A 24333-nucleotide genomic window follows, 5' to 3' on the forward strand; every position below is an offset into this window, starting at 1 on the left:
ATGCTTTAGGTAGTAAGGTCATTTTAACTATGTTGATTCTTCCAATCCAAGAACACAGAATATCTTTCCATTTCTTTGTATCTTCTTCTATTTCTTTTAATAGAGTCTTGTAGTTTTCATTATATAGATCCTTCGCATGTTTCATCAGATTTATTCTTAGGTATTTTATTCTGTTTAATTGCAAAAGGAATTATTTTTTCCACTTCTTTTTCTGACACTTCATTATTAGAGTATAGGAATGCTATGGATTTTTGAACGTTGATTTTGTATCCAGAGAGTTTACTGTATTTGCTTATTGTTTCTAGTAGTGTTTTTCTGGAGTCTTTAGGGTTTTCTATGTAGAGGATTATGTCATTCGCAAATGGTGACAATTTGACTTGTTTCCTATTTGGATGCCTTTTATATCTTTCTCTTGCCTGACTGCACTCGCTAGGACCTCCGATGTTATATTGAATAACAACGATGACAGTGAACAGATTTGGCTTGTTCCTGATCTTAGAGCGAAGGTTTTTAGTTTTTCACCATTAAGTATAATGTTGGCTGAGGGCTTGTCATTTATGGCCTTTATTATATTGAAGTATTTTCCTTCTATACCAATTTTGTTAAGCGTTTTGATCCTAAATAATTGCTGTATCTTGTCAAACAAATGCTCAGAAATTTTAAACTCAAACTTGGACAACCAAAAAAGCCATATTTTGAACCCAGATGTTCTATCTCCCCAACCAGTATGATTTCTAGTCTTGCTTCTAATAGGACATAAAGTTACTGAAAGTGTCCTTCAAATTTCTTTCTTTACTCTATGCTTTAAATAAGTTATCTTTGATAGCAGTCAGAAATGCTCGCTATTTAATAAAGGAAAACAAGGAATAAATCTTCAAAGGTATTTTAATTAATCTAATTTCTCAAGATCAATAACATATTTTAAGTTTTCTGCAGTAGAAGTACATTCCTAAAGTAAACTCAAGGCAACAGCTGGCAAAACAGTTAAGAAAGAGTAATTTTATTTTAAAATAAATAGTAAAAATCAACTTCACAAAATAACTCTCAATGTGAATTATTTTTAAATAGAAAAAAGGACTGATCAGATGTGCATCAAATTGTACTCTCACTCACTGACATGAGCACAAACACTCGAAACAAGTTATTAATACAAGGGCAAATACATATAGAAATAAATGTACACACCCAAATAAAAAACTACAGATATACCCATCATTTCCTGAGACCAAAATCTTCACATAAATATAATGTCAAATACAGCAAAATAGCCATATAAAGGAACGCACATATACATATATGCATAAATACCAAAACCTAAAGTAACATTTAGATATATGACATAGGTGCTTTAATACATATGCATAAAAACATAATTCAGTCAGAAATAGCCCAGACAGAAACAAACAGTGATCTACAAAACACCCAATAACATTGTAACCTTTCACTAGTGGTAAAAACTCAACAGTTCACAATGAAATTGAGTTTAATAAAATGCTCATGCTTTAAATAATGGAAATAGCAAAAGAAACCAGACTCTAAAGCCATCCCTCGCTTCCACTGAGTTTCTTAAAAACTGAAAATGTGAAGACACTTCAAAAACTTAATAGAAAAGGGAGGTTGGTAACCTCCATCTAGAATAAAAATTATTCATTAAATTAAATCACTAGAAATAAACAGAAACATTCTGTGAAGTGAGCTAAATTCTTTTTACTTTAAAGGCCCTGCTAGAGACTTGTTGCTGCTCTAATTCATGACTTGGGGAGGCAAAACTAAAAAAGTTATTGCTGGGTTCAGGTGCAGTGGGAGAACCCACAAAAAACGGTCTGAATTGAAAATCTCCATCTCCACCACCCCGATTGTGAACTGGTGTACTGTCCAAAGGAAACTTGGAGTTGTTCCCTAGGAAAAAAACAAGGGAAAAACTTAAACATCTATTTACTTATTGATCTTTAGGGCCAAAAAGACAAAAGTAATTCAATAAATATTTTAACAGAACTCAACTCATACAAGACAGATAAAATATAAACCTAATGTTGGATCAAGAAAAGGACTACAGTGGCCCCACCCCTTCCACCTGACCACAGTATATACTGTACCTTCTCCTGTGAAGCAGTTTCCAATGATAGCCATGACCTCATTACCAAAAGTAATTTAAACGTATGTTTTTGGTAGAGCTAGAATTTACAATACCGTAATTTTATTCATGTTATCTAACCTACTTCAAAGGAATATCATATATATTTGGATGGCATAAAGTCTTTTGTCCCAAGTTCTTTTAGAATAAATTTTTTAAAGATTGCCATAAACACTCCAAAAAAATATGACAACTATGAAAAACTAGCACATATTCATAGTCGATTAGATCAATTAGAACAGCCTTAAGAAAAATCAGACAATAGATCTGATTAAATAAGCATTTAACTTTTTTCCTGTTTAGAAAAAGAAAGTGCAGCTCACTGCCAGCGTAAATTTAACATCACAGATAAGAATGCTACATTTTCTAAGGTTTGACATTTTCAGCAATCAAGAATTACTATATTTTGTACATGGATATACCAATACTAAAAACAGAATGCTATAAATAGAACGATGTTATTTGTTTCCAAAGACTACTGATATACTAGAGCAACGTGAAAATAATAATAAAAGCAAGATATTTTGCGGCAAACTTTGGGGGTAAGATTAGGACTGTAATCTGTGAGTTATCTCAGAGTAAAGGCTACAGCCACAAGCACCACCAGTGAGTATTCTCGGACAAATGGGAAATGGGTTAACAACTTCCACTGAACCATTCCTGGGCTTCTACAAGTTTTAAAGGGAACATAACTAAAGGAGAATGCTGACTATATCTGCTTCGAGCCAGAAATGGTAGCAAGAAGTAAAAGTAGAAAGGTAAGTGTACACAAAAAGAACAGGAAAGACTGGTGAATATGAAAGAAATCAAAGTAAGTGTGGATCGAGACAAGGAAAAAATAAGAACATCTACAAACGCCCATACACAATAACACTTGATTCACTGCATCTGCCAAGGCACCGAACAAGCAGAAAAGGACTAGTATCATTCAAATCATGTATTTCTAAAAGGCAGGAATTCTATCTGCATAGTCTTTATATCCTCATTGCCTAGGATTATGCCTAGTAACCTGGTACATGAAACATGCTTGATAAATACTTTACGAATGGATAAACAACTAAATAAAGAACCAACCAACCAAACAACCCACAATAGCTTAAGAACTGTGCACTCAGTATTGCCATGTGAAAAAAAAGTGAAACATGACCTTCCTGGAGGATAGCAAATGCTTAAAAGTGTGGGCTCTGAAGATAGCTCTGTGACCCTGACCAATTTACTTAAACTTTCTGTACCTCAGTCTTCTCGTCTGTAAAATAGAGATAATAACACTTACCTTATAAAGTTTTAAAAATAACATGAATATATGTAAATTTATAATAGTGCCTAGCACCTGGTAAGGAATCGATAAATGGCAGCCATTATTATTATTATTATTATTATTATTGCAAATAAATAGCTTTTCATTTAATGTTGCAATTTGCAAAATTTTATTTTGGAGAGATTTACTCCAGATTTACTGTTCAAATTGAAGATGTAATTTAAACATAAGCAAATAAAACAGATAAAAGCAGTGATGTATATAGTTTGAGGCATGGATGAAGAACATAGAGCCTACTACCACTCAAGGCCTTTGACATCTACACTGACTACCTGGAACTGTACAGAACATAGTGTGAAAAACCACTAGTTTAAAGAATAGATATTGGATATTACATATCATTCCTTACCTAATGGGAAGCCAAAAATACCAGACTGTGAAATCATAGATGGCTCAAGGGTACCTTCTTGACTAGCAATAGTGATGTTTCGTAGCCTAAGGCTATCATAGAGACCTTGGAGCTTTTGATACTGACGATTTCTCTCCATAAGTTTCTCAGAGATGTCACTGAATTTTTTCTTGTATTCTTCTAGCACTTTCTTCATGGAAGTGACCTCCCCTTTCATAGAGGTCAATTCTACATCCTTGCTTTGTATTTGCTGAGTATATATCTTCTCCATCTGCTTCAGATGGCCCTCAGCTTTGCTGAATTTGTATTCTTGATAGAGTCGCTCCTGATGGACCTGTCCCAAGAGAGAAAAAAAATAATTTTAAAGTAATAAATATAAAAGTTATATAGTGTAAAACTTTATTAAAACACAGAAAGGAAATATGCTTATACTGAGGTGTTATTAACATTTAGAACCAGGTTAAGAAGCAATCAGGTTGTACAATAGGATGATTATTTCAGAAAATAACATATTATATCGTTAAATGCATAGAAAGAAATCTGGAGGAATACTCTCAAATCACTCTCAGAACACTACCATTAAACCAACAGAAGAAGTGAGTATTTGTCTAACCTTAATAAATGACATGTAGTCCAAGAGTTTTTAAGAAATATAATCCCATGTTTCAAGTAACCCATAGTGTGGAGAACAGATTATACTATAGCCCTCAATTATCCCTACCTCCTGGTATTTATATTCTCTCCTTGAGTACGGGTAAGACCTGTGACTCAAATACAGGAAAAATGATAAGCTGTCACTTCATGAGTACATTACATAAGAATATAAGATCTGTCTTACTAGTGCACATTCTCTCTTGCTGGCTTTGTAGAAACAAGCAGCCATGCTGGGAGGCCACATGGCAAGTAACAGAGAGCACCCTCTGAGCAACGGCCAGCAAAATACTGAGGTCAAAATGAATCTACTCATAGACTTTACATCCTACATCCTTCACAAAAAATTAACTCAAAATGGATCCCAGACCTAAATGTAAAACACAAAACTATAAAATGTCTACAAGATAACATTGGATAAAATCAAAATGACCTTGGGTTTGGTGATTTTTTAGATAAAACACCAAAGGTACAACCTATGAAAAAAAAACTGATAAACTGGACTTCGTTAAAATTAAATTTTTCTGCTCTGTGAAAGACAATGTCAAGAGAATGAAGACAAGCCAGATGAATAGAAAATAACTGCAAAAGACATATCTCATAAAAGACTGTTATCCAAAATACACAAAAACTCTGAAAACTCAACAATAAGAAAACAAACCACCCAATTAAGATGCACGGATAACAAATAAGGAAATGAAAACAATGCTACACATCATAAGTCATCAGGAAAATGTAGCAATGAGCTACCACTACACACCTATTAGAATGACCAAAATCCAGAACACTGACACCACCAAATGCTGACAAGGATGTGAAGCCAAAGGAACTCTCATTCATCACTGACAGGAATGCAAAATGTTACAGCCACTTTTGAAGACGGTTTGACAGTTTCTTACAAAACTAAACGTACTCTTACCATACAACCCAGCAATAATGTTTACCCAAAGGAGTTGGAAACGTACATCCTGCACACAGATGTTTACAGTAGGTTTATTCATAATTACCAACATTTGGAAGCAACCAAGATGTCCTTAAGGTGAATGGATAAACTGTGGTACAATGAAATATTGTTCAACACTAAAAATAAATGAATTATCCTGCCATGGAAAAACATGGAGGAAACAAATGCTAAGTGAAAGAAGTCAACTGAAAAGGCTACAAACTATATGATTCCAATTATACAACAGTCTGGAGGCAAAACTATGGAGTCGGTAAAAAGATCAGAGGTCACCAGGGGTTGAGGGGAAGGAAGGATGAATAGGTAGTGCACAGAGGATTTTTAGGGCAGAGAAACTACTCCGTATTATATTATCATGGTAGACACATGTCATTATAATTTGCCCAAACTCAGAATGTACAACACAAAGACAAAACCCTAATGTAAACTATGGACTTTGGGTGATAGTGATATGTCAATGTAGGCCAATATTTGTAACAATCGTACCACTGGTGGGGTATGTTGATAACAGGGAAGACTATGCACATGTGGGGGGCAGGGGATATATGGGAAATTTCTGTACCTTCTTCTCAATTTTGCTATGAACCTAAAACTGCTTAAAAAATAAAGTCCATTAAAAACACACACACACAAAAACAACTGAGGCCCTCAGTCTAATAGTCCACTAGGAGGTGAATGTTGCCAACAACCACATGAACTTGGACGCAGATCCTTCCTCAGTCAAGGTTCAGAGACTGCAGCCACTGTCCACACCTTGATTGCAGCCTTGTGAGACGTTAAGCAGAGTCCATTCCTGGACTCTTGAGCCACAGAAACTGAAATAATAAATGCGTGTTGTTTTAAGCCATTAAATTTGTTGGTTAAGCCACTAAACACAGCCAAAGACAACTTACTAAACACAGAAACCAATCATGGCTTATCTTCGGATTCACTGTCTTTTAAATATTGACTGAAAGTGAAGTATGAGGACTCTCCTTTTCTCTTTTAAACATTTTTAATTTGCCTATTCTATACAGTTTGATGTAACTTCACCTAGTCTGGGTTACCTGTCCCTACTACATGGTCTCACAGCACTCTGTATTTCCCTTATCATTACAGGTATTAAAAATATATTGTAAATGTCTGAGGTTTTTTTTAACCTTTAGCACCACTAAACTGTAGCCTCCTTGAAGTTCATGTGTTTTGTTCATTATTGTGTACCTAGCACCTAAGAAGGTACATGAAATATAAATGTTTCCTGATACTCAAAAAATATATGTCACATGACTAAATAGGAAAAAAATTAATAAATGAAGTAAAGAAAATTTCATTTCTGGCTACCTTACTAATTAATTCATTGGTTTCATCCAAATAGAAATCTATTTAATATACAGTGTTTGTCCATTCATTCAATAATTTACTGAGACTTAAGACCAGAAACTATGATGGTCACTGAGGACCCAGAGATATGAAGGAATCCAAACTGGACCTAAAAAAACTTTCTCAAATAGAGGAGATGTACAAGTATGTACGTAATTATATGACATCGATAATAAAATAAAAGTAAGTACAAGATAATACAGGAGTATGTAAAACCTTACCCAGAAAAAATAATGCAAACATTTATTTGACACATGACAAATAAAACCTTTAAGAAGCATTATTATAAATGTAAGTGCAAGATATAAGAATATACTCAAGAATATGACTAAAGTTCTCCACAGGAAGTTTTTTCTAAGGAGGCACCAAAGGCAGAAATCAAAAAGAGAAGTAGTTATGGATATGAATTTGATAAAATTTTTAATAGCATTTTTAATAGCACTGTAACAGCATTTTTTAATAACCGAGGAAAATTTATGATACAGTATAATCAATGAAATTATGAATACATAAAACATACAAAAATGTTCAAATTCTTTATGTCGAAAAAAGCAATGAAAACTAATAAAAGATAAGTGAAAAAGCAAAATTTCTTACAACGTCTGAGTTAAGTATATATAGAGAATTCTTATAAATCAGTAGGAAAAAAACTACAGCAATTGAAATAAGCCAAGTGAAAAGCAACTTATGAAAGAAAAATACATGGAAAAAAATACACTGCATATGTCCATCTAAGTCATCCAAGAAATGCATATTTAAAGAGTTATGAGATTTTTATTTTACTCACATCTAATTGGTGATTAGGAAATGTGGAGAACCAAGCACTCTCATATACTTCTTAAGGGAACACACATTGATATGGCCTAACTGGAGGGCAATTTTAAAATACTGCAATTTTAAAAACACTGAAATGTATTTATCAGGAATTTAATCTTAGCAACTAATTAAGGACGTGAATTTGATGATAAGCATGCTCATATGGCATTTTTTATAACTTGGAAATGTTATATAATGCCACCATTAAAATTATGATTATAGAACACTTAATGTAAAAATATTTAATTAAATATTCATAATAGGCATAACATATTGTCAACTTTAACTGGCCACAAAAACAGTATGTGTGCTATTATCCTATTTTCGTAAAGACAAAAATATATACTTATATATAGAAAATACATATTTATGCACAGAAATAGTCTAGTAGTACACAAAATATCAACAATGGTTATCCCTGAATGACAGAATTATGAGTTTTTTAATTTCCTTCCTTTTAGATTTTCAACAATTAACATTACTTTTGAAGAAAATTATTAAAAAGTTCCATATATTCATAAAAAATAAACATAAACACAATAAATGAAAAACATCAGAAACTTTCACATATGCCTCAAATCAGACTCTCCTAAGCTAGCCTAAGCACTAACCTGGTATGTCCAGAAGGCCAGTGCTCGGGAGCTAATGTCCAACACAATCTCTGGTCGAAGTCCTGCCAGTACCATGGCTTTATATTCCTCTGATGGACTGAGTTCTGTTCGAACAATATCTAGCTTTCCAGAAAGAGTACTGTTGCAGGCAGGGCAGATAGCTGGTGAACGACTAAACTCACCGCTGCCATGCTGATCACAGAAAATGTGAGAGCAGGCAGTGACCCACGCATAACCAGAGAGTCTGATGCGACATTTTCGATAATTGCAAAGCAGCATGTCTTCACACAAAGACATGATAGTGAGGTCTCTAGATGCTGAAAAGAATTCTAATAAGGGATAAGTGAAAAGGTCGAATAAGTGAAATTGCAGTGAAAATGAAATAAATAACAAATAAACAAAGCATGTTTTCATTTTATGATAAAATAATAGACATTCATTGTTTATATAATTTATTTTAATTTACTATAATTTATTAATTTATTATAATTTATTTTTATTTTATTATTATATTGATTTCAGTTACTCAACAATATTAATTGTGCTCCTTTGTGCAAACCACTACAAAGGCCTTGAAAAAAATTTTTAAGAAAAAAGTTAAAAACATAGGTGGTTCCAAATGTTACTAAAATCAAAAATATGTACATGAGGAAAAAATGTTTAGTAACATTTACAAAGTACAAATAAAAATTAAACTAGTGCTTTTTACCATTCCTTAAAATACCTAAAAAAAACCCTATATTTATTACCCATTCATAGTTTGCTATATTTTAGTATTACTTCTCACACTTGGCAAATATAAAAGTCCAGGCACTGACTTTAGCCATTATTTAGAGCAAAGTATTTTAAAGTTTTTCATGTATGCTGATTTCTCAAATTCTTTACTTGTGTTGACTAAAAGAGTACTAACCTAATAGTATTAAATGGAAACTAACCTAATTCATCCAAGTAATTGACCGTTATGGAGCCTGAAAATCTGTATAAAAGTAGATTTCTTAATCATCAGATCAACAATTCACCAGTTAATATAAATATTATTCAATGCTCTGCTTCTATTTAAAACATTTGTAAAACTAAACACCCTTTGGTTACTTTTCAATATAGTGTCCATTGTCACTGGAATTTCATTAACCCATACCGAGTTTGGTCTGGATATATCAAAATACCAACAAGTCATATATTGTTTTTAAAAAAACGTGACACACCAATTAAATACCAAGAAAAAAATGTTCACATTTATCACTGACAAATTGCGTCAGAATGTGGCCTTGGTCATAGGGGTCGACAAGCACACTCTGACACCTTTATCCCAAATGTCTCCACGGGTATATAGCACCTGCAGCAGGAATTATGAGGTCTATTTTACCTCCAGCAGAGTAATTAATGGGCATAGAGGAAGCTGACCCGGGGAGAGTTTTGAAGCTAAGACACTTAGAGCGATAGGTGCACCTAATTCCAAATTTTCCACGAGGTGAGAGAAAGAGTCAATTTAGCGAGCTGTCCGAGTTATTGAGGGCCGAGTTTTTGAGAGTGAGACTCACAGAAACTTCGCTCTGAAATCCTCAGCCTGCCTTCTGCGCTTGACAGAAAAAACAGCAGTAATACTAATGAAATACCTAACCTGAGGCACCAAGAAAAAGCGCGGGAAAGAACCGTTGCCTCGGCCACTCCACCACGAGTATGGATTCGCTGTGCACGTCGCCAATACGTCAGAGAGCGCACGCGAAGAGCCACCCCGGAGCCTGTCGGGTGCCGGCCGCTCAGGATGCTGGGAGCCGCCGGCTGCCCCCGCGTCGGGCAGGCGCGTCTCAGTCGCAGTGAGTGAGCGAATGCCGCTGAACCTGGTGTAGGTTTCCCACTTGAGAGCCCCGCAGATACTACCATATTTGTCCTTTACTGCCTTCGACTAGCGTAAGAGTACCAGCTTAGTTTAAATGGGGATAACATTTGAGGTCTTCTGAAAGGAATAGTAGAGGGGGGCAGTTGAGAAGGTAACATGAATACATGCAAGTCTTTGTCCAGGGAAAGTGTGCGGAGTACCCGCTGGGCCAGCAGAGGCTCTCTAGTTTCAGGAAAAATTCTCTGGAATTGTGTGATGCCTATAGTTGGACAGCTATCACTTCCATGTTGAGGCAGATTCCGCCATTTTTTTTCTCCACCTCGAAATGGCATCTTTCCAGCTTTTATACATTCTCTATAGGTTTAAAGAAAATAGAACCTTCCTTAACAGCCTGCCTTACAACAATGCATGTGAACAGTGCTTGAAATGAAGCAATAGGATCAGGCCACAGCTTTTTTGAGGTGATCTGCCTGTGTTCTCTCGGACTTTCTTGTGATAGATTAAATGTTTGTACCCATTTGACTCTAATGCTGTTACCTGTCACTTTCTTTTCTGTTCTATAACAATTATATGGTTTTTTGCTCGGTATCTATGAGCCTATTAGAATTCATATTAGAAATTAAGTTGAGAGCTTGAGGGGTCCTTGGGATGTAAGCCTTAATGCTGCCTTTTGTAACCAGGTTTCCAGATGATGGGACACAGTTGAATTTTTGACAGAATCCAATGAGTCAGCAACACAATGCACACCAAGCCCTGCAAACCGTTTATGGATTGTGAATCTGTAACACTAAGCCTTTCTCCTTCAAACAAAAACCTATCCTAATGAAACAACTTTCTGCTAGTTTGTCTATTTACAACTCGTTCACAGTAATTAGAAAGGGTCTTCCTGGCCTTTTGTATACATTTTTTAAAATATCTATCTTCTGAGAATTTAGAGCTGTAACTTAATTCTAGTGGTACGAATTGGATTCAGAAAAATTGGAAGTTCGTGTCTAAACATGTAATCCCTAACGTATTTTGGCCATCTGAGTCTTTTGTGCATTTTCTGGTTTTGACTATGCCAAATGTATAAAGTACAATAAAAGGGTACAATGTCATTTAAAGTCATAAAACACAAAGCATTCAATTTCCACCAGCACAAGAACCTAAGATTGTGATCCTAGCCAAGTTACCTTTGTTCTGCAATATGATCCCTTCCTGCTTCTTCATTAAGATCATCCTTTTGATTCCCCAAACCTAGTATTTCCCACACCATTTTCTCTCTAAATCAGTTTCCAACCCATTTGGCTATATATGAGGGGAGCTACAAAGTCTTAGTGTCCCAGTAGCCTGGACCACCAGGAATTAACCTGCTTCTTCGTGTCATTATCTTGTTCTCGTGGCATAGACAAACCCTTCACTGGGTTGTTCCTAGGGTGGTCCTGGAGATGAGACTACTGAAATCAATCAATACTGAGAAACAGAGACTCATCCACCAAAAAAATCTTTTTAAAATATTGGTTATTAAATATCAAGCGTATCAAAAATGTGAATGACCATCATTCAGTTTTAATAAACCCAACCCTTTCTCATGTGATATTTTTTAATGAAGTAACACATTACAGATACAATTAATGCCTCCCCTGTGCACACCTCAATCCCATTTTCCTCCTACCTCTCCTGAGGTAAACAAGCCAAATTTTGGTATTTATCATTTTCATACATGCTTTTAAACTTTTATACAAGTCTTTGTTTTACATGTTCTAAAACTACTAAATCTTATAGCACATATACCTTGGTCATTTTAACTCATTGCTTTTAAGATGTAGTTAATAAACATACTTTGTATTCTTTCATTTTAATAACCAAATACTACAAATATACCACAATTTATCCATTTTCTAATCACATTGGTTCCCAGGTTTTACAATTAAAAACAATACTGTAATGAACTTTCTGTACATGTCTCCTTGAGTACACATGCCAAGAATTCCTGTAGGATATAATACCCAGAGATTGCATTAGTGTATAAGCATCTTCACGTAAACTACTTCTTACCAAACTTCTGTCCAAAGTATAACTTAAATTTTAATGCCACCAGGAAAGATGAGCCCATTGTTCCAGACCCAGCAACATGTGAAAATGTCAGGGTTTTTTGTTGTTTTATTTTTGCCCATCTGATGATAGTGAAATGGTATCTCAATGTTGTTTTTAATGTGGAATTCTTTGATTCCTAGTGAGATTAAGCATCTTTTCTCGTGAATGACTATTCAAGGTTCATCTGTGAACTGACCATTCATATCCTTTGATCATTTCCTTGATTTATATGGAATCCTTTGCTAGTTAGTTACATGACATACAAACATGTTTGAATTTTACTGTACATAAATTTATCAGTCTTTCCTTTTTGTGCTTATGTCTACTCCAATGGCATATTCTCTGCTTTTCTATATGTTTAAATCTCTCCTTTTCATTTATGATCTTTAATCCATTCTTCCTAATATGTGGAGTCTGGATAAACTGACAGCACAATTTGTGCTTACACATCACTTATACCCTTTCATTAGAGGTTACTTTCACCTTTCAAAAATATTTTTACCAGGAAGTTTGATTTTGATCTTATATAGATATCCTAAGTATCTTATCAGCTATATTATGAGTATTTATGCACCACATTTCTCTAAGAGTTTCAGAGAATTTTCCCTCCCATTATCTTTAAATCTTAGACTGTTAGCATCATATACTCTAAAACTAAGTTTATACTTTAGTAGAATAATCTTAAAGAATAGGTTTCATATTCTAACAGAAGTTATTATAATTGCATACCATTTGTGTGATTCTGATATAAGCATGAGTATTAAATTTCATTCCAAACACAGTTAAGTATACCAAACGTCCAATATTTAGATATTTATTTTACACCCTTTGCATGTTAAATGTACCCTCACGGATATAAGTACAATCTATAGGGCAAAAAATTCCCTGTAGTATAATTTAGCCAAAACAACTGAGAATATTTCAACATTAAATATAAAGCAAAAATGTCTTTTTAACCATAGTCGAGTGGCATGTGCAATTTAAACCAATGATAAATGTCCAATAAGGCCATAAAATGTTCATAATAAAAGATTTCCTAATAAATATCAGTAAGCTTTTATTCATCTGTTCCTCACATACATAAGTTGTTTTTATAGCCATTCTTTATTGCCTCTTAAAGGATCAAATATCATAAACAGATAAAGAATTTTAAGTAGACTCATTGGTACCCAGATAGTTTAATGTACCTATAGATACATTTTACATCATAGTCACAATTTAAGTCCCAGTTATTCCATGCAAATGTTTTGTTGAAATCTCATTAAAATGGTTGCCATTTTCCAGGAACTTATAAAATAAAATCAGTAGAGATTTTAAATCACTTCAAATATTTTCTGAGTATCTAATCTGGGCCAAGCATTAAGGATAAGGAAGTTGCCCTGCTTCATGGAGTTTACAATCTAGCAAAGAATCTAAGAATGGTAAAGCATTTTATTCTTTCTTCTGCTGCCTCTTACATTTTTGCAAGTTGATGCTATAAACCATTTCTGGTGAAAAAAGTCAGCGTCCATCTTTAATCTGAAGAACCATCTAACTTCATACTGCAAAGAAAAAGATATTTTTAATATTGCCCTGAATATGTGAGCAATTACTCAGTAGCAAATTGAGTAAACCATTTAAAATTTAAATGTAAATGACATCAGAGTAGTATAATGTTTCAGTAACTCCCAGAATCAATTCACTAGAATTCTTTCTTTCAAAGCCCTATATCAATGCTATCCAAATACTATTGCGAAGGGTTCTATATCCTATATTCTATAAACTATATCCTATTTTAAATTTAGTTTAGTTTCAGTATTTAATTTTTTTAAACCACAGGTACATTTTTTAAATCTAGAATTACAACCTGCTTTGTAATTGTTTGACTCGGCAAAAATAAGAAGGCAGTAATGGACAGCCAACCCATCCCCATGGTACTGTGAGACAAGTCAGCTTAGATATATGATGGTCTAAAAGCCCACTACCTAAGGCTCCAAGTAGTGAGAGGAACAGCCATCAAATTTTATCTCCAATCATTTTAATAAACATTTTAATAAATGTTCTAAAAAATATTTATTAAAAATTAATACATCAAGTGACTCTTATAGGAATCACTACATCTAAATTTTTAGAGTCAGTCAAGAACTAAAAGAACCATTAAATATCAACTGGTCCAGCTAGAGACAAAATGAGAAACTAGATAATAAATAACATCTTTAATTGCCTTTTAAAGAAATAAAATTTGTAGCGCCATAGCTGCTAGCCATGTCACAAAGCTGAATTTTCAAAGATTTACATGTATGTCAAAGCTTCTCAATTTCATCATAAGACTTACCGTAAAAGAAAAATGTTATCATCATCTATGGTATATCCAGGACTTACAGCACCCAAGAGTTCCAAGGCTGGGAAAGAAGTTTCTAGAAACAAACTCAGATTTCAGTCTCCTGAAATTTCATTTCTGCCAAAAAATAGCCAAAAGCTAAAAAGGTACTTCAAGTGTTGATGTTACTTTGAATTATTTGTATTTCCTATATCTCATCCTCACATGTACCCGATCCTCTGCTATAACATGCAGGCACAGATAAAGAATACAAGCCTGTCCCATCTAGGTTACTTAAAAATAATTTTAAATTATATAACCCATAAATATAATAAAGTCAGAATATACAAGTTAATCCATAGAACCCAATTCTAGAGACAATAATCTCAAATATTGGAGTATATCCCTTCAGATGATTTAAGTAAATAAGTACATAAAAATGTTTAAGCAGAAAAAAGATTATGTGTATTGCTCTGTAACTTGTTTTTAACTTAATGTATCATGAATACCTTGTCATTTCAAGAAAGGTAAACATAATTTTTAAACAACACTGTATGGTGTTGCATTATATGATCTTGACAAAATTGATTTAACCAACTCTGAGATTCTCTTAATCTTATATAGAGACTAATAAAAGAGTGATTAGTTAAAAACTACCAAGTTAAATGGTTGATAGAATTATATCAAATATCAGTGCTTTTTCTGAACTGTTTCAATTTTTAGATTAAAGATTCTCCACCCTAGTTCTGGCTATCTCAAAGAGACCTTTTGATCAAAAGATGAAAGCACAACAAAATGTTTTAGTATCAAATGCATAAAGATTTAAGAATTTCTTGGGATCACAGGCTAGAACCCAGTAAATATTTCAAGAAGCAGAATTTAATTCCAGGTGTTTGCCCTAGCTTTAGTCTGCTCAGAGCATGTATTTAATCAGGATGATCAGCTGAAACACGGACTTAACATGCATTTCATCATGGCAAACTGTAAATGACTGGTGAAGGGCAAACCACCACCAGCTCTTCATCCCTAAACCAGGAAAACTCTCTTAAGGTTAGAACCAAAGCTTTTCAACTACTAAATCTCAGCCACTATGAACACTGAGCCCCAAAACTTGCTAGGTGATTAAAAATCCAAATGAAGTAAAAATGAAGATTTTTCTTTCACACCTACCTCTGGTATCATATGAATTCAGCTTCTATCTAGGAATGAAGTTGAATTATAGAATCTACCTAGTGTGATCTCTGGAAAATAAAAAAAATATATAGAAAGGTTATGATTACAAGACTTGAATGCATACCAGCCTACTCCACACCATATCACACCCATATAGCCTCGAGGAAAATTAACCTCAAGGAAAACTCCTCATTTTCTATTTGAATCTCCATTCAGTAATATAAATTGACCCATCTATTTGTAGAATGTCATCAAATACCTAAATTCAGTATCAGATTAGGGCAGGACTTCTACACAACCTCAGCTCTCTGTATAAATTTAAAAGTTTGGGTAAAACTATGCAGTAACTAATCAATCTCTGAACAATTATAAGCCAACAGCCTCACAATAAGAGAACAGGTATATAAAAGGAAGTAGCCAAACCATGTGCTGGCATCAACCAGAGCTTGGCAGCCATGGGAACAAATGCAGGGAGATGAGGAATAAATAGCATGGGTTACTGCCAGTTTCAACTCTGTGGGTTTGTGTGACTGCAGAACACATGTAAACAGTCATTAAATTCAGAAAATCCTAAAAAAAAAAAAAAAAGGAAAAAGCTAAGGTTCAGATAAATGAGAAGATAATCCAAAGTATTTTTTTTCAATGCATGTTTCAATTTCATTTGAGCTAATACTGATTCTATTTAACTAATCCTCTTAGTAAACTTTTTGCACAATAAAGAAAACCTTCCCTTGACAGCAAAATTGCATTCACATTGCTTGGAGTCCAAGTCAGCCACAAGATGGCAATGTAAGAAACTCATTTCCTCTTTCAGAGCTTGACTGTATTTTCAGGTGAAACAGACTGGACACAGAATTAATCACTGCAGGGAACCTTCACACTATTCTCTATTCTTCCCCTAATTACTAACTAGAAAATTTTTTCTCTTACATTTAATGATCATTTAAAACTTATTAATGAAAAATATTTCAATTATATTTCTATCATGTTGCTTTTCATGCCGCAATGTGGAGATTTAAAAATTCATAACCTCAAATACAATCTAGCTGGAAAAACAAGACTCATGAAAATTAATGTCCATGCTAAGTACCAAATAAGTGGTAGAGAGGGCAAGTAATGTTAAGAACAGAATCATTGGTTAAGGAAGGCTTGATGAAGATAAAAGCAGGTCTTGAATGGGCTTTAAAGTTGCACTTAAAATACAGTATTGTATATTTGAAAGTTCCTAAGAGTAGATCTTGAAAGGTCTCATCACATAAAAAGAAAAAAAATGAAAATCGTAACTAGGTGTAGTGATGGATCTTACCCGGACTTATTGTGGTGATCATCTTCTGATATATACAAATATCGAATCATTATGTTTTACACCCAAAACTAAGATTGTCATATGTCTGAATTTTTAAAAATTGCGTTGTCCAATAAAAATTTATTGGACAATAAAAATTGTCCTGTAAATAAAAAGTTATATTTAAAATTCCTCAGGCACACCAGTCGCTTTTTGTTGCTTCATATCCACATTTGGCTAATGGGTACCACACTGGACATTACAAATATAGAACATTTCCATCACTGAAAGTTCTGTTGGACAGCAGTGCCTTGGAGGATAGGTATGACTAAAATAAACTGACAGAACTATAGAAAATTGTTTTACCAAACTTTACAACAAACCAATATTTACAAAGAAATCTGAGGCTCAGAGAAGTTAAATAAATTTCCTAAGGTCAACTAGCTGTTAAGAGCTAGGATTTTAAATCCAGTTCTGTCAAAACTGCCTATTTTCATTTCAATATACCACTATCTACATAAGAAGCAAAGCTACAGAAGATGGTTTGCTTCAGAATGTAATGAGAACATACTGGCTCAGTAGGTTGGAAAGAAACAGGTGTTTTAAGTACCTCAGAGATATAATCAAAGTGTTGTTTTACTCTTTTCTGTCCTATACTTGAAAGTTTTAATTATGAAAAATGTTTTCAGATCAGCAGCATTTGAGATTAAATAAGGGACCATCAACAAGAAACAAGACACGAAGTCAGAGGTTCCTATAGTTTTAATAATGTCTACCTCAAAACTCCATGATCCAAGTATTCTTCTTACAGAAGAATAATTATACTGGTGCTCACAGCCAAAAAGTTCATTTTATATATGTAAACAGATGCTTCATGAAAGCCTGAGACAAACTAAAACTTGGTAATACTAAATCAACTGATGCTTCTGTTTTATTGAGTTTTTCTCAGACCCTACTGTGTGTCTAGCAATTTGGGATACAACAGTAACTCAAAGAACCTCCTACCTTTTTGCGATAAAAAAAAGACATGTACTTGTGACACAGAGAACACTTTAAGGCATCATATCTTGGTCAAAGTTCAAGTACTTGCCTTTATGGTCTCATCAACCTATAACCATTCCTAATGAGAATGTCCAAATCCAAGCTCACTTGTTTTTTAGGGGGTCCGCAGATGTTATAGAGGTTTTCACAGTGCCACTTGAGCCGGTACACAGGGTGCTGAGACCCAGGTCTGCCTTCCTCAGTAGATTCCATCTTCAACTTGAAGCAAAGGAAAATACAAAACTTTGTAAATGAAGTATATGCTAAATCGGTTGCTTGGCATAGTTCTCTTTTAGAGATAGCTCTGTAGGGCGCTGCTATCGGAACAGACTCCCAAGTTTTGTTCCCTATTCACTGTCAGCTGTTTTAGCCCAAAATACTGATTGTTTTAACCTCTTAGTACAGGAGGAAACCACTCAGAGTACATGTGAAATAAAAGTGGTGAGATAAAAAACATGACTAACCATGCAGTTTGTCCCAAGAGACCACCCTTTCACCCAGTCCCAGTCCCATTGCTGGTAGAGTGAATAAAAATGGAATGTAAATATAGAACTTGAGGGCTTCAGATCAAAAGAGCAGGAAGGAATGACTTATAATCAGTGCAAGAGGAAGTAAAACCTTCTACCTTGATATTTTATCTATTTCATAATAATTAGCCTATAGTACAATATATAAACCACTTTTCACGTATTACCTCATTTTGCAAGTACTATGTCATCTCCATTTTATAGATTTGCAAGCATGATTTAGAGATTATAAATGGCAGGCAATTTAGCTTAGTGTTTAAGGTAATGGATTTTGAATTTGCACAGAACTACATTTGAATCATGACACCCTTACATATTTGCTGTGACCTTGGGCAAGTTATGCAGCCTCTCTAAGCCTCAGATTCCCAATGAGGACAAATACCACCTACCTCTTAGAACTACTGTGAAGATTAAATGAGGTAAAATAAACATAAAATACTTTAATATATAATATGATGTTTCTATTAAGTATCTAAGCTCAATCACCTACTAAGTAGAAATGCAAATATTCAACCTAAATATTTCACTTTTCATAACAATCTTGAAGCCAAGAAAATCACTCATATAAGAGCCCTTCCAATTCCAAGAGTTTACTTTCCCCTTCTTCTCATTTCTATACTTAACAGCAAAGACTCCAACACATTCTATATAGTTACTCAACAACAAAAGCATACTTCCATTGGAAAGAAACTAATTTTTCCCCAGTTGGCGAAGCCTTCTAACCGTAAAACTAGATGTTTCACAAAACATGATCTTAGCCTTTTAAGACTTTTTAAATAGCTTTGGAGGAATTCCCAAAGGCTTCCTTTTTTAATTTGCATGTTTACATCCCCCCCAAATTTTCAGTTTTTCCTAACTTAATGCTAAAGTATGAGTTTACTCATATGTCAACACCATAATTTCAGGAAAATATCCAGCACACATTATGCTAAGTAAACAATGCAAGCATGCCCCTTCTGCCCTTGTGAATATAAAGACCATGTGGTTTCTCTGGTTGATGTTGTCATTCCTTCTCAACATTACATCCTTTAAACTGAAGTGGGCAAAGATGTACTCACATAAAAGCCAGCATGGTGTTGCTTTTAATAGAAAATCTTTAATCACTCAATCAAGGTATTTATGGTGATGGTTGGTTTCTAGTCATCACTATGTGCACAAAATAAATACAACAGGAAGCGCTGCATATTGAGTCCTAATAAACAAGAATTTATTAAAACCCAGCTGAAGTGTCACATGTAAAGGAAATAAGACTGTAGACTACCTAAATGTCTGACAATAAAGGCTGAATAAATTATGGTATATTCATGCATTAGATTACTTTGTAACCATTATAAAAAATGTGGGTGATCTTTATTTTCTCATTTGGAAATCTTAGGTGGGGAAAAGTAAGATACACAGTAGAGTATTTATATAGAAAAGGGACAACGTAAGTACATATATTTGCTAATATCTGCATGAAATATCTCAGGAAAAGAGACACCAGAAACGGTTAACACTTATTGGGCAGGGAAATCAGCTAGTTTGGGGGACTTCGTTTTACTTTGTATACTTACGTATACTTTCATCACTTTTGGATTTTGAATCATGTGAATGTTATTACCTATTAAAAAAACATTAACAATAAAGCTTGAGAATTATAAGGACTATAGGAGGGCTACAACTGGCTATTACTACATTCCATATAATAGTTTGTCTTTCTTATACCTTCTGCCTGTAAAAGATAACCAATACATACATTTTATTCACACTAATGTATATCAAGTGAGAATTTGGGAATCTGGTGAAATTACACTCAAGGTTACTAGGCAAAACTTTTTATGAAAAAAAAAAAAGGATAATAAATGTAATGCTCACTTCTAGAAGTTACCTAACATTATACACCAGCTAATGCCTGGCCTTCATATATTTTGATCCTCAAAACCTGAGCCTCAGAATGGTCACTCACTCACCAGAGGTCACTGGAAGAGTAAATTGTGGCAGTGGAACTTGATTTAGCTTGCACTAAGCTAAGGCTCCAGATTGTATTTAGGATATCTTAAGCTTTTTAGGGGACCCTCATCACAAGGGTGACATTAAAATTGGGAGCTTCTCTTAGGGCTCACTGACTTCAATTTGCTACTTAGTCTAAGAAAACAAAGTCTCTGAGCAAAGACCAGAGCAAAGACCAAGGCAAAGACCAAGGCAGGGCAAAGACCAGGGCAAAGACAACGTCCACTGCAGCTCACACAAACCGAGCAAGGACCTGGGACCTGCAGACACAGAAGAATTAATATCTACTAGTATGAACTCCTCCCAAGACCTAACCTCTCGCGTAGAGAAATGTAAGTCAAAACAGCACTGGGATAATTATACCCTCCAGCAAAATGAGTACAGGCATTTTCCAGGAACACATGTACTCTGTATATGAAACAGAGTCTATTGTTACAAGATCACCTGGTCTAGGGGAAGGAAGGCAGACCCAGTACTGCAGGAGCCCACGTGGATACAAGCCAGGCAGAGCATTTCACCACCTTCCTCCAATATTCACCAGCCGAATTTAATTGCCTAACAAGGCACACACATACACTTCAATGCTGGCTTGAAATAGATGCCTGCCACCAGGATACATGGCTTGAGTGGAAGAGAAATTCAAAACAATTAGGAAACAAAATTAAGTACACACTCACCAGCCCACCACAAACCGGAGAGAAAGAAAGTGGAGAGACAGGAAGTGGTTTTAAGAAGTGGCCTCTGAGTCTGATTGGTTAATGAGTTAAAGGCAAATTCCCTCCTCCTTTACCTTAAAAGGTACTGAAATGACACAACCCCCTCCTTTATCTACTTATCACTTTGTGAACCAATAAGGCTACCTGTTTTAGGTTAATTTTTTTTAAACCAAGTTTCCTTTTGAGTTAATGTACTTAGTACAAGCAAACACAGGCTAATTCAGGCTGTTTAAACACATCCTTGTTTAGATGCGCCTACTGCAAACAATTTTCATTCCTTTAGGATAATATCCTATCTTTTGTGATCTCAACATAGTTAATTTATGCAAGGTTTCATTCGAAACAGTCTAGATCTGTTCAAATTAGAACTTACCTTCAGGGTAATATTCAACTTAACAGGCTTAGTGGATAAAAGATGGGTGGTTAAAGGCTTAGGCTTTGAAGTACAACTTAGATGTATAAACAAACCTTGTTAAACTAAACCTTTTCTTTCTAGCTACTTTTATCACCATTTAATACCTTTAGCTCATACCCTTTTGATTTGTCAATTTTTTACAAATTTATTGTTTCTTTGACTAAAAGGCATAAAAGCTCCTGCTCTAGACACTTCTTTGGGTCTTTGTTCTCTTGTGAAGTCTCCCATGATCATGTAAAAATTCAATAAAATTTGTATGCTTTTCTCCTGTTGATTTGTCTTTATCAGTTTAATTTTTATTTCACGGCCCAGCCAGGGACTTTAAAAGGATTGAAGAAAACTTTTTTCTCCTTTATGATGGCAAATGAAAATCTCTATTTCAAGGTGCTGTACAAGGATATTCTGGGATGTGTTTCACATTTAAGTCATTTACAGGATACTTTCTAGCTGCATAATCTGGAATATATTCTGAGACTCAATTTTTCTTCTCTGTATCATGCGGATAGTAATACCTATTTCTCTATCATATATGGAAATATATAAAAGAGTCTAGCATAACGACTAGCCCATAGTATATACTCTATTCATATCCTCCTTCCTTCCTTGCTCATTCCCCAATTCTTATAATTGGAGGAGGTGAAAAAGTAACTTTTGTAGGAGTTTGCTTATGCTAGTCTATTTGTCTACACATCATACAATTTTTTCTGTATACGAGTAAAGCAATGGAAATCAGGTTTCACTCCTAAATTCTTGTGGTCACAGACCTACACTCACCCGTAATTTCCTACTTTAACACTGGCAAGGTTACTTTGCAGATTTTCTTCTTCTCCAATGAGAGATGCCAGTGGATCATTTTGGAATCCCAGAAGGATGAATGGAAGGCTCTCTGAAATCATTATGGGAGAACTACTTTAGTAAAGAGTTTTGGAATACCAAGATTCACAGAGATTCACAGACCCTACATGTTTTAAGGATTGAGATGAAGATGCCCAGTCTTTAAAGTGGATTCCTGAAGAGGGAAATAAAGTATCCAGGTCCTGCATCCATTGGATTGCAAATGCTAAAATTAGCTGACTCTACAGTCCTATAGGGGTTATTAAAACTGTGGACCCTTGAGTGGCTCTAAGTGAAACATTTTTCACCTTGATTGGCACTAAATAAGAGCGATCATCGGCCCTCAAAGAACCTTGCTGATCTATGCAATGATCTATTAGAACAAGATGGTCATTCCAGGACCATAAAATAGTGTGACCATATCAAGTGACAGTGAGTAAAACAGGTTCTTGTGTTTTAGGATGCATTCAAGAGTTGGGCTGCCTCTCCCTCAACCACGGGCCTAAATACTCTTAGACAATTCAGAGGAATAAAAGGGTATGTTCTTAGCAAGGTGTTGGGAAACAACAATCTCCCCACCCACCACACACACCCTGAATTTGTGGAAGAATTCATTTTGTTTATTTATCTATAGTTACCAAATGACATAAACATTATACGGTATCACAACAGATTTAGCTCATTATCCCCAATGGTTGATGGTACCATTATAAACAAAAACATAAACAAAAGAAAGCAAACAAAACTTCCCCCAAAAAACACCCTTTCAGAAAACTTCCCTTGTCATCTCCCTTTTTACTCAACTCCTGTGACAGCTACTCTTTGGTTGTTATGTAAAAGTCTCTTTTAATCTAAAACAGTGCAATCCATATTATTTTTTTCTTATAACAACTTATTAAAGGGAGTAGGCCAGTTATCCTGTGAAATATAAACTTGTATTTTTATGCCATGTAAGCCTGCACATTTTCCCATGTACTTTCTTATCATAATGCAAACTATTTATTCATATCTTTTGTCCACCTAGCTACAGAGGTTTTGATTTTTTTTTTATAACTTTGAGACAGCACTTTATCTGTTAAGCACATTTAATTCAACTTTTGAATACTCCACAGCTTTCCTTTAGGCTTTTTCTCAAATTCTTTCACTTTCTTTTTTAAGAATAATCAAACATATTTTCCTCTGTTTTCTTGCTTTGTTTAGAAAATTATCATTCACTGTACATTTGTTAAACAGTTCTTTCTAGAAATTGATATGTTTTAATACTATTTTAGTTATACTTATTTCGTATCTGACTATTAAAAAATCATATCTTCAAAGTACATTTTCATTAATTCTCACTGACCACCTTAAAAAAATAACTAAAGAGAAGAAAAAAAACTCAACGAAAACTAAAAAGATAAAGTTTTTTAAATGTGTGTGGGATGATAAGTACTGTCGTGAAACTGAAGAATACATTAGCCTAGTGGAGAAAAATAAAGTTTGGAGCTACCCAAGATCTGACCCTTTCTCTTACAAATTGTGTTATGGGCTGAACTGTGCCCCTCAAAATGCATATGTTGAAGTTGTGACCCCTAGTACCTCAGAAGGTGACTGTATTTAGAAGTTATGCCTTTAAAGAAGTAATTAAAGTACAATAGGTCATATAAGTGGACCCTAATCCAATATCAGTAATGTCCTTATATATAAGAAGAGGAGATTGGGACACAGACACACACAGAGGGAAGACCATGCATGGGAACATACAGGAAGAAGACAGCCATCTACAATTCAAGCAGACAAGTCTTAGGAAAATACCAATACCAACCCTGCTGACACCTTTATCTTAGATTTCTAGCCTTTAGGTAAAGGTAAGTGAGAAGACCATTTCTATTGTTTGAGCCACCCACTTGGTGATAGTTATGGCAGCAAACTAATAATACACTGTGCGACCTTGAATAAG

The 24333-nt window shown here is 34.5% G+C and overlaps 1 protein-coding gene and 2 non-coding genes across 7 annotated transcripts; all 3 read right to left on the reverse strand.

Moving 5' to 3' along the window:
- Positions 1 to 867: 867 nt before the first annotated feature.
- On the reverse strand, positions 868 to 22442 carry CCNB1IP1 (cyclin B1 interacting protein 1). Of its 5 annotated transcripts, XR_005654296.1 has the most exons (5): positions 19499 to 19974; positions 18022 to 18132; positions 15585 to 15655; positions 14430 to 14511; positions 12914 to 13656 (listed from the first exon to the last, which is right to left on the reverse strand). XR_005654296.1 is itself a non-coding variant. In XM_039869800.1 (3 exons), exons 1-3 carry the CDS (start codon positions 8611 to 8613, stop codon positions 1697 to 1699), a joined length of 951 nt encoding a protein of 316 aa, XP_039725734.1. In that variant the 5' UTR covers positions 8614 to 8636; the 3' UTR covers positions 868 to 1696. The 5 variants fall into 5 exon arrangements, 1 of the variants encoding a protein (XP_039725734.1); XM_039869800.1 differs by lacking the exons at positions 12914 to 13656; positions 14430 to 14511; positions 15585 to 15655; positions 18022 to 18132; positions 19499 to 19974 and adding exons at positions 868 to 1899; positions 3802 to 4135; positions 8200 to 8636; XR_005654299.1 differs by lacking the exons at positions 12914 to 13656; positions 14430 to 14511; positions 15585 to 15655; positions 19499 to 19974 and adding an exon at positions 22335 to 22442 and having other exon boundaries at positions 17963 to 18132.
- Positions 13971 to 14113, reverse strand: LOC120608122 (small nucleolar RNA SNORA79). Its single transcript, XR_005654313.1, has one exon. It is a non-coding gene; the product is annotated as a small nucleolar RNA SNORA79 (small nucleolar RNA).
- Positions 15321 to 15397, reverse strand: LOC120608123 (small nucleolar RNA SNORD126). Its single transcript, XR_005654314.1, has one exon. It is a non-coding gene; the product is annotated as a small nucleolar RNA SNORD126 (small nucleolar RNA).
- Positions 22443 to 24333: the final 1891 nt, after the last annotated feature.

This window comes from Pteropus medius, unplaced genomic scaffold, assembly GCF_902729225.1.
Source record: "Pteropus medius unplaced genomic scaffold, Ma_sr-lr_union100, whole genome shotgun sequence".
Classification (NCBI taxonomy): Eukaryota; Metazoa; Chordata; class Mammalia; order Chiroptera; family Pteropodidae; genus Pteropus; species Pteropus medius.